Source organism: Argopecten irradians, chromosome 10 (genome assembly GCF_041381155.1).
Source record: "Argopecten irradians isolate NY chromosome 10, Ai_NY, whole genome shotgun sequence".
Lineage (NCBI taxonomy): Eukaryota > Metazoa > Mollusca > Bivalvia > Pectinida > Pectinidae > Argopecten > Argopecten irradians.
The window spans coordinates 38272798-38288251 of record NC_091143.1 but is presented as its reverse complement, the minus strand read 5'-3'; the positions used below and the strand labels follow the sequence as shown (position 1 = coordinate 38288251).

Genomic DNA, 15454 nt, shown 5'->3' with positions numbered 1-15454 from the left:
CTTGATGTTACTGGTGTTGCCCTCTCCACTGCTCCTCTCTCTTCTTCCACAGTCACATTGATGCCACCTCAGCCTCGCTGCAGAGCCGCCCTATCAATCTTTTTCTTTCTATGCCAGTGATGCCGATGATCCGCAGAGCCCTCCACATAGACTGCCCAACGAAACCACGCCAACCAACATTTACAGGAAGACACCACATTATCCATCTTCGATGCTGACAGTCTGATACCAAATCTTGGTACAGTAAAACCCCTATAACTCGAACAGCAGGGGACCAGGTCAATAGTTCGAGGAATACAGGTTATTCGACTCATCCGAGGTTGGTCACGATCAACAATCAAAATTAACGGTCTCAAACTATGACAAACAATGCACGACATTGACATTTTAATTACCTATCTTTCAACATTTTGGATTTCTTTATTTAAGTGTTTCATTGATAGCAATATCAAGTTGCAAAAAAAATGTATAACATAAAATATAGCGTTTGAAAAAGCTATCGAGAAAGCCCTAAATCATTCACAGTAGAGTAAGTGATCGTCATCTAGGTCAATGTAGAATCCATATTGGTCAACAAGGAGTACATTTTCTATTATTTAATTATCATAATTCATTTAAAACATTTACAAAATATATACTCACAATAAAGTTATTAACCAGCATATTTACGGACATAAGAAATGATATCTATAGATGTCTATTTAGTAAAAGCTAACGTTGAATTGGGTTACATGTGTTTACGAGTAAAGTTACAAAATACAATTTACGAGATACGGAATGCACTGATAAAATGTACTTTGCATATATCGTTCGATATCGTTTACATCTTTCGATAAATAACATTGTGTTAGCCTGTCGAATGAAACCAACAAAGAAATTAAAAAAGAAACTTTTATAATTAGGTGGACGTCAGCAATATCTTCTGCCTCTTTTGTCATTTCACAATGCATACTTTCTATTAACACAGATCAACCACTTCCGTATTTTCGTATTTACAGCGAAGATTATTACGAGAGAAACATCAATAACTTTTCTGAAATATTCAAATAAAGTTAGCATCAAACAACGACTTGAGATCGTGTAGGTAGGTAATAATGACACCGTTAATCTCTTAATTACCTAAAGGCTTGACACGCTAACTGTATAAACACAATTTCGTGAGCAATTATCCATGTCGGTCGGTGCAGTCAGGTGTGACACAGGTAAAAAAATCTCAAGGGCTGAACACCTGTTCGACGAATACATGGGTAAATACTATATATTTGATGAAACGGGGACATTATTCTGTTCGAGGAATAAGGGGTATTCGACGAATAGCTGTTCGAGCTATCCAGGGTTTTGTTACATAGATTATATAGGGAGACGGTCGGAACCGTACGACCAGTTCGACGAATAGGGGGTATTCGAGGAATCCGGGTTCGAGTTAGAGGGGTTTTACTGTACTTGGTCTGTTTTCTCTCGTAGGCGTCGTTGATTCGATCCTCCCACTGTCAGCCTGTTTGGACGAAATAAAGACCAAATTACTATTTCTGACCTTCAATTGGTTACTGCTATTTCTGGTGGGAACGTCATCCGGCCATTCAGATATGTCCTCAACTGCTGAATCCAGCACTCCACTGCCTTTCACACCGCCTTTCACACTCTGTTCTCCGGCCTTGACGAAATTGATAAATTTCAAGCCGCCTTTATCCCTCTTTGGTCTCTTTCTGCTGGTCTGGAAGTTGTCTGCAAGTACAGAAAGCACCTTGTCGTGACGCCAGGTGTACCGTCCATCCGCTAGGGCCACTGAGCAAGAAGAAATTATATGTTCTAAATTGGCCAGTCTTTTACAGAGTTTGCAAGCTGGGTCGTCTGTCATTCCCCACGTTGCCAAGTAAGATGGAGTCGGTAATACGTCGTAGACAGATTCATTGGAATTGCAGCCTCTGAGGCTCCATGCACCAAATGTCATTCCATGACAATTTGTTTTGGTGAGCGCTTTCCCAGTTCAGCAAACTTCCTTGTTTCTTCATACCAGTGGCTCTAACCATTCGTGACTGTTCTTCCATTGCACGAACTTCCTTCTGAACAAGATGTCTCCTCTCCTCCTGGTTTGATGTCCACTTTTTCCCTGTTGTCACTCCGAGCCCTTGTCTACCCAAAGCTACCGTTCTAACGATGTCCCCATGTTGAAGCTGTGATTCTGCCTCTTTCTTAGTGTGGCTTTGGAGTTGGGCGTCGCTCTCTCTGTGGTTTTCAAAGGAACTCTAAAGATTTTATACTGCATTAATATTGTAGACGTACACTGTACATGTACATATGAATGTACAAATGTATCATGATTTTTGGCAATACTGCGCCAAAATTCAGTTTTTAAGCTCTTATTTGTACTTGTACAATTAACGTTAGATGTGCAGTAACTGGGCGAAAATTTTGACATGCTATTTTTTCTTCAGTGATTTTTTGAAAACCACCATGTTTGATCAATTATGCTGTGAAAATCATTCAAATGGACAGACAAACATGTACATGTAGGATGCCTTATACACATAAGTAACGATACGTAATCTATGCACTGTTAAAATATTGTTTTTATGCCTTATGCATGTTTAGATGGAAAGATAAACTGTACCTGCAGAAATTAATATACAGTTATTAGTCAATGTGAAAATGTAAAACTTTGCAGACCATAACATGGAGTTATTGTCTGACCGTATATAATTATTTGACTGCGCTGTGGATGGAATTTTTGGCAGTATTGCCTAAATCATTTTCAGCTCTTATTTGTAAACTTAAGACCTAAAACTGGACTGTCACTGCCCGGCATCGCCAATGTCGTTCTAAATACAGCTTGATCAATCAGAGTGGACAGTCACTGCCCGGCACTGCCAATGTTGTCGAAAATACCGCATGATCAATCCAGAATGGACCGTCACTGCCCGGCACTGCCAATGTCATCCTAAATACAGCCTGAACAATCCAGAGTGGACCGTCACTGCCCGGCACTGCCAATGTCATCCTAAATACAGCCTGATAAATTCAGAGTGGACCGTCACTGCCCGGCACTGCCAATGTCGTCCAAAATACAGCCTGAACAATCCAGAGTGGACCGTCACTGCCCGGCACTGCCAATGTCGTCCTAAATACAGCCTGAAAAATCAGAGTGGACCGTCACTGCTCGGCACTGCCAATGTCGTCCTAAATACAGCCTGAACAATTCAGAGTGGAACGTCACTGCCCAGCACTGCCAATGTCGTCCTAAATACAGCCTGATCAATGCAGAGTGGACCGTCACTGCCCGGCACCGCCAATGTCGTCCTAAATACAGCCTGATCAATTGAGAAGCGGTACTGTCCGGCAGAGCCAATGTCGTTGTAGATACAGCCTGATTTTGAACCATCAATGTCACGCACTCCAAGGTGACAAACTTAACATGGCGTTATTGTGGATCGTCGGTGACATTTGGACAATCATATCATGCATCAAAGTCTTTATTTTTTCATCAATAATCTTCACACATCTTTATCATTTATATAAATATACTCTTTGTATCTGAACTGTGGAAAAATGAAAGTAGTCGAGTTGAGTCATTCTGGCATAATAGAAACACTCCTCAAAAAGTCCATGGAGTAAATAGAGAAGAGAAAGAGTTAAATTTCAAAACCATCTGTATTTCGGTTTATATATTTCCCTTACCACTGAAAAATTCAAATATGGAGATTACTAAATCCTGCCCCCCCTGGGGGGGGGGGGGGTGGTGGCGGGTCAGAGCCAAAATTCAAACAAACTCTGTTCCCCTTCCCCAAGGATGTTTCTGGCCAAATTTGGTTACATTCAATGCAGATCTCTATGACTAGTAGCGATGTAAAGAAAATGTTGACGGACAGACGACAGACTACGGATGCTGCGCGATGACAAGCTCACCAGCCCTTCTGACCAGGTGAGCTAAAAACACATCAGTCTAGCAAGTTGGAAAGAGCGATAATTTTTCTTTCAAAATCATCCTACACATCTATACAAAGTGCCGTCATTAAGCCGATATAAGATGCATTAGCGAGGCTTCGGCTGAAATCTCATTGGCCGGCTATAAAAGGTCCACAGTTGTTTATATCAATGTCCCGAGAAGAGAAACTTTTTATAGCTGGCCAATGAGATTGCAGCCTAAGCCTCGCTCATGCCTATCATATCAATGGTAAATTTTTAATAAATAAAAGATTGATTGATATCGGCCACACAGACAGTATAAATTTTAATTAGATGATTTTCAAGATGTTTGTTATATTTGGGCTTATATCGTCTTAATGACGACACTTTGTATAAATGTGTAGGATGATTTTGAAAGGAAAATTATCGAACCAATCTGATCAAAATACAGATTTTATAACCACTCAGTTCAATAGAGGATCTGACAACATCTCATTTGGGGACCTTTATACTACCTGTACTTCAAATGTAGTGATAATACAGATCTGTATTTTAAACAGATTGAATAAAGAACTCTTCAGGTTCTGATATGATAGGTTTTGATGAATTATACCTTGAATGATGGTCAAGGTCATTCATTTTTATAAAAATGGTATTCCTTCATGTCAACATGCTTAAAGTCCAATATCAGGTCTCTAGACCTCTAAGCTATACACAAGAAATTGTTTAAAGATTTTTTTCTTATCCTATTTGACCCCTGTGACCTTGAATGAAAGTCAAGGTCATTTATTTGAACAATCTTGATAGGATGCCACAGGCCAAATATCATTACCCGATTTCTTGAAACAAACTTCAGTCAAAAACGAACATAAGTCTAAAATTATTAACATAGATTACTTAACAGAAATGACTTAAGTTTTGACCTAAGTCGTCACATTTGCTTTGGGAAATCGAGGCCTGGACTTCTCTATTATTGAGAAGAAGTCGTTTGAATGAAAAGTTTACCATTGGTGCACGACGACAAAGCATGAAAACTATAGGTCATCCTGACCCTTCAGGTCACATGACCTAATGTAAAGACAAAACCAACAACGTTTCATACGTAGTATATTTACTCCAGTAGAATGAGGGGTTATGGTACTGGACAACATGTGATGACAAACGTCATGGTAACAAAACATACAACAGTCAATGTTATAACCCTCTAAGACTGTAAAAAGCAATATAGTACATCAGAATGATCAGTAACAGAACACAGCCACCCCTGCATCTCACAAGGTTATAGGTCAGAGTTTAGGTCATCTACAGCAACAGAACACAGCCACCCCTATGTGTCTTACCAGCTAGATCATAGGTCAAAGTTCAGGTCACAATGTGTCACATATGGTCATAGGTCAGAGTTCAGGTCATCTACAGTAACAGAACACAGCCACCCCTATGTGTCTTACCAGCTAGATCATAGGTCAAAGTTCAGGTCACCTACAGTAACAGAAAGTAACCTCTGGGTGTCAAACAAGATCATAGGTCAGAATTCAGGTCATATACAGTAACAGAACACAGCCACCTCGATGTGCCATACCAACTAACTCATAGGTCAAAGTCCTGGTCACCTACAGTAAGAGAAAGTAACCCCTGTGTGTCACACAAGGTTATAGGTCAAAGTTCAGATCACCTACAGTAAGAGAAAAGTTACCCATTTGTCACACAAGGTCATAGGTCAAAGTTCAGGTCACCTATAGTAACAGAAAACTAACCCTGTATCACACAAGGTCATAGGTCAAACTTCAGATCACCTACAGTAAGAGAAAAGTAAACCCCGTATCACACAAGGTCATAAGGTCACACACAAGGTCATAAGGTCACACAAAGTCAGTGTACAGGCCAGGTGATCATTGACCTACAAGTCAAACAGGTGGTCAGAAAATTCAGTCTTCACTGTCATGTGATCTAAAGTTTCAGTCTATACGACAATGTCCTTATTAATGTCTTAGAAGTCCAGGTCACAAGCTTAAATGAGTTCAGTCAAAAATTACAGTTTAGAGGTGTAGATATACAACGCAGCCATAAAAAATGTAATGTATATGAATTATAGAGAGGATGACCTAAAAAGGTTCTACAATGCAATGTTGGGGGTCTACAACAAGGTCACATCAAACAAAATGTTTTGTCCTTTACCTAACACATAACAATAAGCTGTAAAATACATGTTCATCAACAACACCAGTGGAATGTAACAAAGGGCTCAACTTGGCTTAGAAACAATATCCTATAATCAGTGATTCTTACACTAGTAACTAGCCTTTTGACAAGGATGTGATGGATAGTTAGACACAACCACAGATCAATGCCTCAAGTATAGCAACCTGCATTATCAACAAATAGAGCTTAACAATGGACATTAAGAACATAAATACAGGTAACAAATGGTAACAAAAACACCGGTATCTCAATGAAATGGTTTGTATAAGTTATACAAGTAGCAAGCTCAAGTATTTATTGACTACATAAAACTTGGTCTTGTACATATATTTTATAGTATATTCAGGCCAGTTACCTTCACCGTAGTTTTTTTAGTAAAGTGTCTGTCTATCATGTAACCAACAGGACACTAGGTCAGCTATAGCTGTGATTATGAATGGGTGGTAAATTTACTCTTTTTTAACACTAGGTATCGGACACAATTAGGAGACCAAGCGAGCTGTACACTAATATCAATGACATTTACAATACTACGTCAAACATTATCACAACAAGAGAAGCCACCTTAGCGCCCGTAACACTTCAGGGTACCCCCAAGACCATGTAATGATTGCCATGACAACATGTCATTGTTACTTTGTGTCGGGATAATATGCCAGTATACCAATTGACACACAGCAACATTGGCCAAATATGTCGGGGTAATACCCGATCATACTAATCGAAAGAGTAAAATTAGCCAAATATATCGGGGTAATACCCAATCATATTAATTGACAGAATAAAATTAGCCAAATATGTCGCGATAATACCCAATCATACTAATCGAAAGAGTAAAATTAGCCAAATATGTCGGGATCATACACCATCGTATTAATTAACACTGAATATAATAAGACGAATATGTCGGGTTAATATACCAGTGTACTATTCAACAAACAGTAACATTTGACAAACTATGCTCCTTCAGGAACACATTTTAGAAATTTCATGTATTTTAAGAATATTGATAAAATGTTAAGTTTACATTACAATTACAGGCCACGCTAGTCAGCATAAAACTACATTTAAAAACGCCATTCAGCAGATCACGGAGAACCACCAGCTCCCTCCGACTATATACATAACAATACAATGAATTCAGTGAAGTGTGAAAAGTTCTGTTTACAGGTGACTGTGTTCTGATCGACCAACCACAAAGGAGCAATGAGATGCAAACCGTTTCTGTGACAATGATGGAGACAATCGTGGATTATCAGAAATGAAGACATATAAAAATCAATGCATGAAATTTGACAAACGATATCCGTATTAATGCAAATGAAACATCAATGATCATGATGACTGTATACATACTTGTATGTATGAGTACCTAAAAGTTTTCTACATGAAAAATTACCAAATTATAGCATCATTCTCTATCACTCTCCACTCACATGCATTTTTCTTTTAATGTTTTGAAAATTCGTGAACAGTACAGGGTTATTGTATGACTAGACCATTGAATTTGTCAAACTGCCCGTGCGGGTCCTTTGTAACTACAAACGAGCTAAAACCAATAGATAATCTGTAATATGTACATAGCTGCAACACAGCACTTGAGGATGACACCGACATTGCACCATCCAATAATAGCCAACTATACATATAAATAAATTCTGCAACAAATAATAAAGATACGACAGGTGAGAAACAGGCAACAATACACCATCCTTACTCTAACGCCCAGCTAGGACGTACAATCTGTAAATATCTAAACAAGATCCAAAGAGGATATAAAGTACAGTCGAACCTGTCTATAAAGACACACAAGAGACACAGCAACATTGTCCTTTTTCGACAGGTGTCTTTTATAAAGGTTAATTAAATAATAAATTGCACCAAATAGGGTTGATAAATCTGTCCTTAGTAGACAGGAATCCTTTATATAAAGGTGTCCTTTATAGCAGGTTTTACTGTACTGATTTGCACAACATGAAATGTTTGTCTTGTAGAAGGATTTTACAGCTCTGTACATGTAAGTACATCTATTTTATCTCCTTCCCAATGACAGCTAATTTTCTACAGAAGATTACTGAATCAGATGTTGACGACAGCTATTTTAGCATAATCATTCCAACAGTAAATCATGATTTTTTTTCCAGTTTTCTTACACTTGAATTTATACTTCACTGATCAAAATTAAATTTTTCTAATATCATCTTTCGTTAGCTAAATCTAAGCTTAAGAAAGTTAGAGACTCGAGACTGTTTCGTGAAATTTGGGTCTGTGAAAAAAGTGCAATTTGCGGGCTCAATATGTCGCAGTTTTCTATATGGGATATATTCGATTCCATTTTTTAGGTTGACTAATGTTTGATAATTCTTTGATCTATTGTTCGCTGTAGTTTAGAATTCACAGACTTAAGTGAAAACATAAGTATAGCGATAATAAACGTCCCTGCAAATTTAACTACTATACACCAAACACAAACATTTCATGTTATGCAATAAAACACACTCACTTGCAGACACGTCCATTAAAGAGCGTCTGTCCAGTACTTTTGTAGGAGCTGTTTGAGGACATTTCAAGGTTATAATTCAGTTGATTGTCCAGAGGGGGTTACATATCAATGTACTGTAAATAACTCATATTTCATGGTGTGGCACCCAAAATTTATCAGTTAAAATATAAATCAGCTGTCCAAATTCAACATTTTTAAACATCTAAATTGTTAATTATTGAATGTTGGACATAGGCTTATATCTATATGTCCATAACTGGTTAACACACATGAAATAAGAGTTAAATACAGCATATATTTTTTTATTAAAACATTTAAAATCACAGACAATATATATTTAAAATCTTGTTATAAATCTTGCAATATCAACTGTAAATTTGCTGCCAAGCTTCTGTTCTAGTCTGTAATAATACACACTACCCTTTCTTCTCAGTTCCTCCACTTATAATCACTTTTTTTCTTTCTTTTTTCCTAAATTAATTCAGTTCAGAAATTGATGACGCATTTTCAAATACTGCAAACATAATTTGGAATAAAAAATGAAAACATATTCACTGTAAAAAGAGATTTGTATATGGTCATACGAGGGATTCTTTTAAATCTTTATTTTGATTCAAGGCCCAGAATTTTTTTTATTTTTTATCAAACTTGAATTTGTCAAAAGCTAAGCAACACAGATGTTAACTGGAATTTTGTACTACTGCTTCCAGTAAACCAGTAAACAACTAAATTACTCATGATAATTAAGGATAGATAATTGTTTGTTTGACTTAATACACATTTCAAAATCATAATTTTAAACATTTAAAATAACCAATTGTTATGTGTATCTACGAACAGGTTTATAACACACATTCTTATATTCATCTTTTAAAAGTAAAATGTGAAAATGAAGCAGAAGTATGTAACATTCAGCAATCTCTCTAGAAATTATATAACAAGCACTTCTTCACCATCATGCCAACATTAACTGCTGACATTCTATTATTTAAAATCAACAAGAAATTCTATATATATATATATATAGATAAAAAAAATCAAGAAATGCCCTGAATACGGGGGTGGTGTCCACTTCCTCCAAGATTTACTTGTAATTTCCCGGTTGGGCCCCATCCTTCGAGTCCCAAAGGGGTCACATTTATACAAACTCTATTTTCCTTCCCCAAAAGACGTTTCCGGCCAAAGTTGTTTACAGTTCATTATGAACTCTATAATGACTAGTAGCAATTCAAAGAATTTTTACTTCAATTAATCTGCCCCTCCTGCCCAGGAAATGGTGATGTACGGATGCCACGCCATGACATAAGCTAACCGGCTCTTCAGGTCCAGGTTGCCTGAAAACAAAGAGGCCTAATGGGCCTTAACGGTCATCTGACTATAATACAACACAATATATAGAAGAACTGAACTACACAGTCAGTTGGTAAAGAGTGTAGCCTATTTGACCCCTGTGACCTTAAATGATAGTCAAGGTCATTCATTGAACAAACTTTTACATTAACAGGTATCTAGGCCTCTTGCGTATTGATATAGCACTATAAAAAGGGCAAGAGTTCAACTATACAAGATACAACACGAATTATACCCAAAACATGCACCTCGCACTTAGCACATGCATTGCACTACTTACACGAGAGGCCGTCCTTACATGACCATGGCTGGTAATAGGACTTTAATTTATCAAACAAACAAAAACAAGAATGTGTTTAAACATTTTAGCCTATTTTACCCCTGTGACCTTAAATGGCAGTTAAGGTAATTAATTTGAACAAATTTGGTATCCCTTCATTCCAGCATTTGAACAAACTTGGTAGCTCTTTGTCTCAGAATGCGAAGGTCATTAATTTGAACAAATTTGGTATCCCTTCATTCCAGCATTTGAACAAACTTGGTAGCTCTTTGTCTCAGAATGCTACAGGCCCTTTATCAGCCCCCTGGGCCTTTTGGTTATTGAGAAGTTGTTTGAATAAAAAGTTCACAGACGACGAACAGCTCATGACGATGGAAGAAGCATGATGACTATAGGTCATCCTGGGTTAAATGACCTTAACAGCAATTATGATTAGCAAGGAAATCCTATGGTATGGGATCTTTCAATATATCTCTGCTTGTCATATATGGGAATAGACACAGTACTGGAAAGGGTTTATATATCCAAAATTGGAAAAGTTAAGTCACCATATATTTAAACCTTACTATTAAATTTTCCATCAATCAAGCCTTTCAGTGATTACTGACTAATACCGTATTCGACCCAATAAGCGCCCATGTCCCTATAAGCGCCCCTCCCCCTTTTTGAGGCCTCAATTTCAATTGCCCATGCATAAATAAGGACCAAAATTACATAAAACTGTATAGATTTGCAATAATTTCGACTTTTTAGCACCTTTTCATTTTTATCAATTTCTTAAGCGCCCTGGGCGCTTATTGGGTTTAATACGGTACTGTGTTTATAACACCTGTATACAAGCTTGACAAGCAGGTATCATACAATATATTGGGCACTTCTAAAGTCAATGAAATACTATCAAAAAACATTTATAGTTAAATAAAGGTACAGAATCCCATTAACTCAATTTTTTTTTATTTTGAGCTCATTTATAATTTAAGAAGTAAATAATGTGTGTGTCTATGTATATTTTAGAATCAAAATTTGTTTTTTTAAGCTTTGCTGATAAAAATGATCTAGTCAATTGAAGGGAGATTACTCTAGCAATACCTGGCCCAACCCTGCATCTAAGGCCTGATATATTGGTACCAGGATGTAATACATATGTAAATGAACATCTTCAGACAAGGGGAGATTTGCCCAAGTAGAACTCTTGGATATTTTAAAGGTGACAAAGTATGTCAGACAATAAAGTTAATACTGGAAGTAGTAACAAACCTTGTAACTTCTTATTTATACAACTTTGTTCTGCAAGTGATAACGAGTGCTGTTTTCTGCAGGTATAAACCTCATCATAATAAAAGAGCTACTCAATCAGTATTAAATACCTCGCCTGCTTAATGTAAGAATATTAAAATATTTCTGGCACAGGATGTAAAACTCTTTGTTAAACAGTAAAATAATCTAGACAGCAGAATTCCATACAACATCATTGTTGATCTATTAATATATCACATTCTTTTGAGCATGCTCTCTCTCTTTTTCTCTCTCTCTCTCTCTACAACTTCCTCTCTCTCCTTAACCAATGTTGTGCCTAATTCACAAAAGTAACCAAGGAATGCCAATGTATGCAGGGAACAGTAATACAATGCTTTCACCAGTACAAAAGTCACAACAAAAACCGTACGTCCTTTGTGACAGTTCATTTTCAGTTCCTTCTGCCGGCTAGCAGTAGTTGTGGTCACTACAAGGGAAGGGGAATCCTGGGGTGAATTTAAATGTGTTGATTGACAGAGCCAATAACTTTTTAAAGATTTCTAAGACGTTAAAAACTGTAAAGACACAAATGTAAAGCGCTGATTGGCATGCTGGAATCTCCTATAAGCGATCTAGTTTAAAGCTTTCCTCAGTGGCTGGGTCCGTTAACATGGTGGGGTCTGTTAGCATCTGTAATCCATCTAAGTCCAAGGGATCAAGGCCTACTTTGAGAGCCTCGTCAGAAGTAAAGAATTCTGTATCAAAGGCATCAGGCATGCCAGCTGTAATTGCGTTACCTATTTCCTTCGCAAAGTCTTGTTTCCCCATCAAATTATCATCAACACCTGCAATATTAAGTGGTAAACTGTCAAGTACACAAAAACATGTGGGCTTATAAAACATGCTACAATATATATATCTAACTTAGATCAGTAAGGGTGGGGAAAACTATAGCATATCAAATTGGAGTATCATCCATATCTACCATGTCGACATAACAAGATTATTGTTCAATATAGTTATTTTATTTACAATATTTTAACACTGCAATAAACTGTTTAATTCTTTCACAATTATTTGTTTCTCTGTCCAACTGGAAGTAAGTATACATCAACCCCATCATGAAGGATAAGGGGACAAATTTCTGTGAAAGATTAATGCATCATCAGAGAAAGCGTTAAACATGCAAAAAATTATTTTAATTGAAAAATTGATGTTTGATATTGAAATTTATTTGCGAACACCGATACAATATCTATTATGTTGCCTTTGTATTGCAGGCGACAAAGTCAACAATGACGATAACTTGCATTCCCTATCAGTACAAAACACATGAGGATAAAAGTTTCGAGCATCAGGTTTGAGAAATTAGAAGTGAATATATATGAAAGTAACATATCAAAACTTCAAAACTTAAAAAAAAAAACTTCTATAATATAAGCAGTTGTTATTTGGGAAAATAATGATATTGAAAGCTAAAAACTAAAAGTTCACAACAACACATAGTATTAATGGTGCCTATCAAATGATGTAAAAATCAACTTAAAATCCAGAAATACAAAACAGACACAAGCAAAGCAATAAATACAAATCGATAAATGGAAGGGGAGGAGGCCGCCCAGATTTACTTGTTTGAGGAATATTGCCACCAAGCTTAAGTTTCACTGAAATTCCTCCAAGTAGTTAAGGAGTAGATGTTTAATCGGTTTTTCACAAAGGGGCAAACAAAATAAGTATTCACTTAAATAAGGAATTGCTAGATTCTACATACCAATTAAAAGCAAACTGCTACCAAAACAAAAATGCACAGGCCCTATTGCTAACACCAACAAGGAAAGTAATGAAATGTTGATACCTGGAAACAAGTAAGAGTTGATACCTGTGAATATGATATCTGGAATTTTACCACTCGTCTGCTGCTGTTGTTGTTGTTGTAAAATATTTTGCTGCTGCTGTGCAGGCTGCTGTTGAAGATACTGCACAGCAGGGTTGGCTACAGTAGCACATTTTTGAGAAATTCGTTCTGAGTCCATTTGTTGTTGAAAATAGTGTTGGTGGAGGTCCTGACTGCTGCCTGACAGGCCAGGGGCCTGGCTAAAGTTTATTGAAGTGTTCTGAGGAGATGTGTAGATAGCACTGCTTGTCGCTCCATTGGTCAACAATGAGGAATCAGATGATGATGATATGAAGTGGTTGTCTTGTGACTACAAACAAACAACGTTACATTGGTAAAACAATACATTTCTTTAAATATAACCAGAGCCCCAGAGGGCATTGTATTGCTCATTTAATTAATCAAACAAGAAAACCTTGGAGGGCTTGTATCACCAAACTGGTTTTTATTTTCTCAATGATTCCAAAGTTTCATAGAGCCAAGATTTATCCAAATTTTGTTCCCCTTCTCCCAAGGATATTTCTGACCATATTTGGTTACAAGCCATGCAGAACTCCAGCAATTTAAAGGGATTTACCAATGTTTATCCAAAAAGGGACCCCCCACCCCTCCTGCCCCAGGGGAGCTCAGAGTCAAGATCTATACAGATCTCTATGACCAATAGTGATTTTAAAAAAATGTTGACGGATAACAGACCATGATATAAGCCCATTGACCCTTCAAGCCATATCCAGGTGAGCAAACAAGAGATCACAGAAGGATGGTGTTGCACCAACAAAGATTTGTATGTAACACCCCCCGTTCTTTTTCTAATAACTTAAAATCCAACTCTAGAATGCAAGTAACTATAGCCCTTCAGCCAGAGGAGCTTAACGTACCATATTGAATTGTTCAAACTGGTGCTGTAGAGCATTTGTCTGCTGCTGCTGTTGATGCTGGTAAGTGTCGGTGAAGGGCGAGTTGTTCCAGGATGTTGGTGGCAGGCCAGGCGACTGAGCTGGAGAGTGAGATGTTTGCGACAGAGGAGATGTAGGTGACTGGCAATTAGACTCGGATACGTTATTCCTGTACTGTGTTAATGATGGCTGTAAACAAGAAGACGGAATTTTAGTAGTCCTCAGTATCTATAAAACAAGGCAATGTCTATTCTGTCTTTGCATATTACAGAGTAAGCTCCCTTGCGGGTAGGTATCGATTGTTACATCATTATTTTATGAGCGCAACTCACATCGTTTTCTCCAAAAAGTATGACGTTACACACTTAAACACATGACGTATCAATCGATACCTACCCGCAAGGGCAGATAACTCTGTAATAATAATAGTAAATCAAACAAAACTGTGAGGACAGTGTATGAAGTCATGCTGTTTTGAAGCCCATTTGATACTATGATATAAGAATATTCTACTGTGATTATGATAAAAATGGAAACTAAAGACAGTACATGAAAGACAATGCTAATGCTTAATCCATGTCCAAATGGCTTACTTTTTCTTTTTAAATTGTATGAAAAAGAATACCAAACGATTGAAGTATGACTTAATTTAGCTTTCGTAACCTGTAAAGGATCACAATAAGCATCAGTATTTATTTAAAACAGAAGAAACGTGATTACATCTTGTCTTCATATTTAGACAAGAGATCCCAGAGGGATCTTGGCGCCAACCATAAAATGATCTATGTCATTCAATGTAAAATTTTCTTTGCTTTTCCTTTCTGTTCCATTTTCCATTTGAAAATATTGAATAAACATATCAAAATTCAATATGGCCACCATCTGTCAACACTCATCTGTGGTCAAATTCTGGTACAGAAAGAGCTAAGCTAACATTTTGGGCAATATCTGCTTCATAAGAATATTATAGTTCCAATACTTTCTGTCTACAACAATTTAAACTAAGAGATATTAACTTTGTTCTCAAAATGGTGACAAATCTTTAAAATGAAGAAAGGAGACAATTCAAACAAGAGTCCATCTGATGGATCTAAACAAGAATTTTTTTTTTAAATTTTGTCTATGCTTCCAAGGATTACTTTTTTGAAGTAGGATAAGACCTAATTCTTGAGCTAGAGGCCCATGGGTCTGAA

The 15454-nt window shown here is 37.0% G+C and overlaps 1 protein-coding gene across 4 annotated transcripts in view; it reads right to left on the bottom strand.

Annotated features, from left to right (window-relative positions):
• Positions 1-4997: 4997 nt before the first annotated feature.
• The window catches only part of LOC138333837 (CREB-regulated transcription coactivator 1-like), a 31507-nt gene continuing 21050 nt past the window's right edge, over positions 4998-15454 (bottom strand). For 3 of the 4 annotated variants that reach the window (XM_069282460.1, XM_069282456.1, XM_069282459.1), the window contains 3 exons: positions 14244-14450; positions 13327-13675; positions 4998-12316 (listed from right to left, as the gene is read on the bottom strand). In XM_069282460.1, the coding sequence (XP_069138561.1) occupies positions 12093-12316; positions 13327-13675; positions 14244-14450 (780 nt within the window). In that variant the 3' untranslated portion in view covers positions 4998-12092. The remainder of the gene's footprint in view (positions 12317-13326; positions 13676-14243; positions 14451-15454) is intronic. The other variant, XM_069282457.1, reaches the window with a different exon arrangement.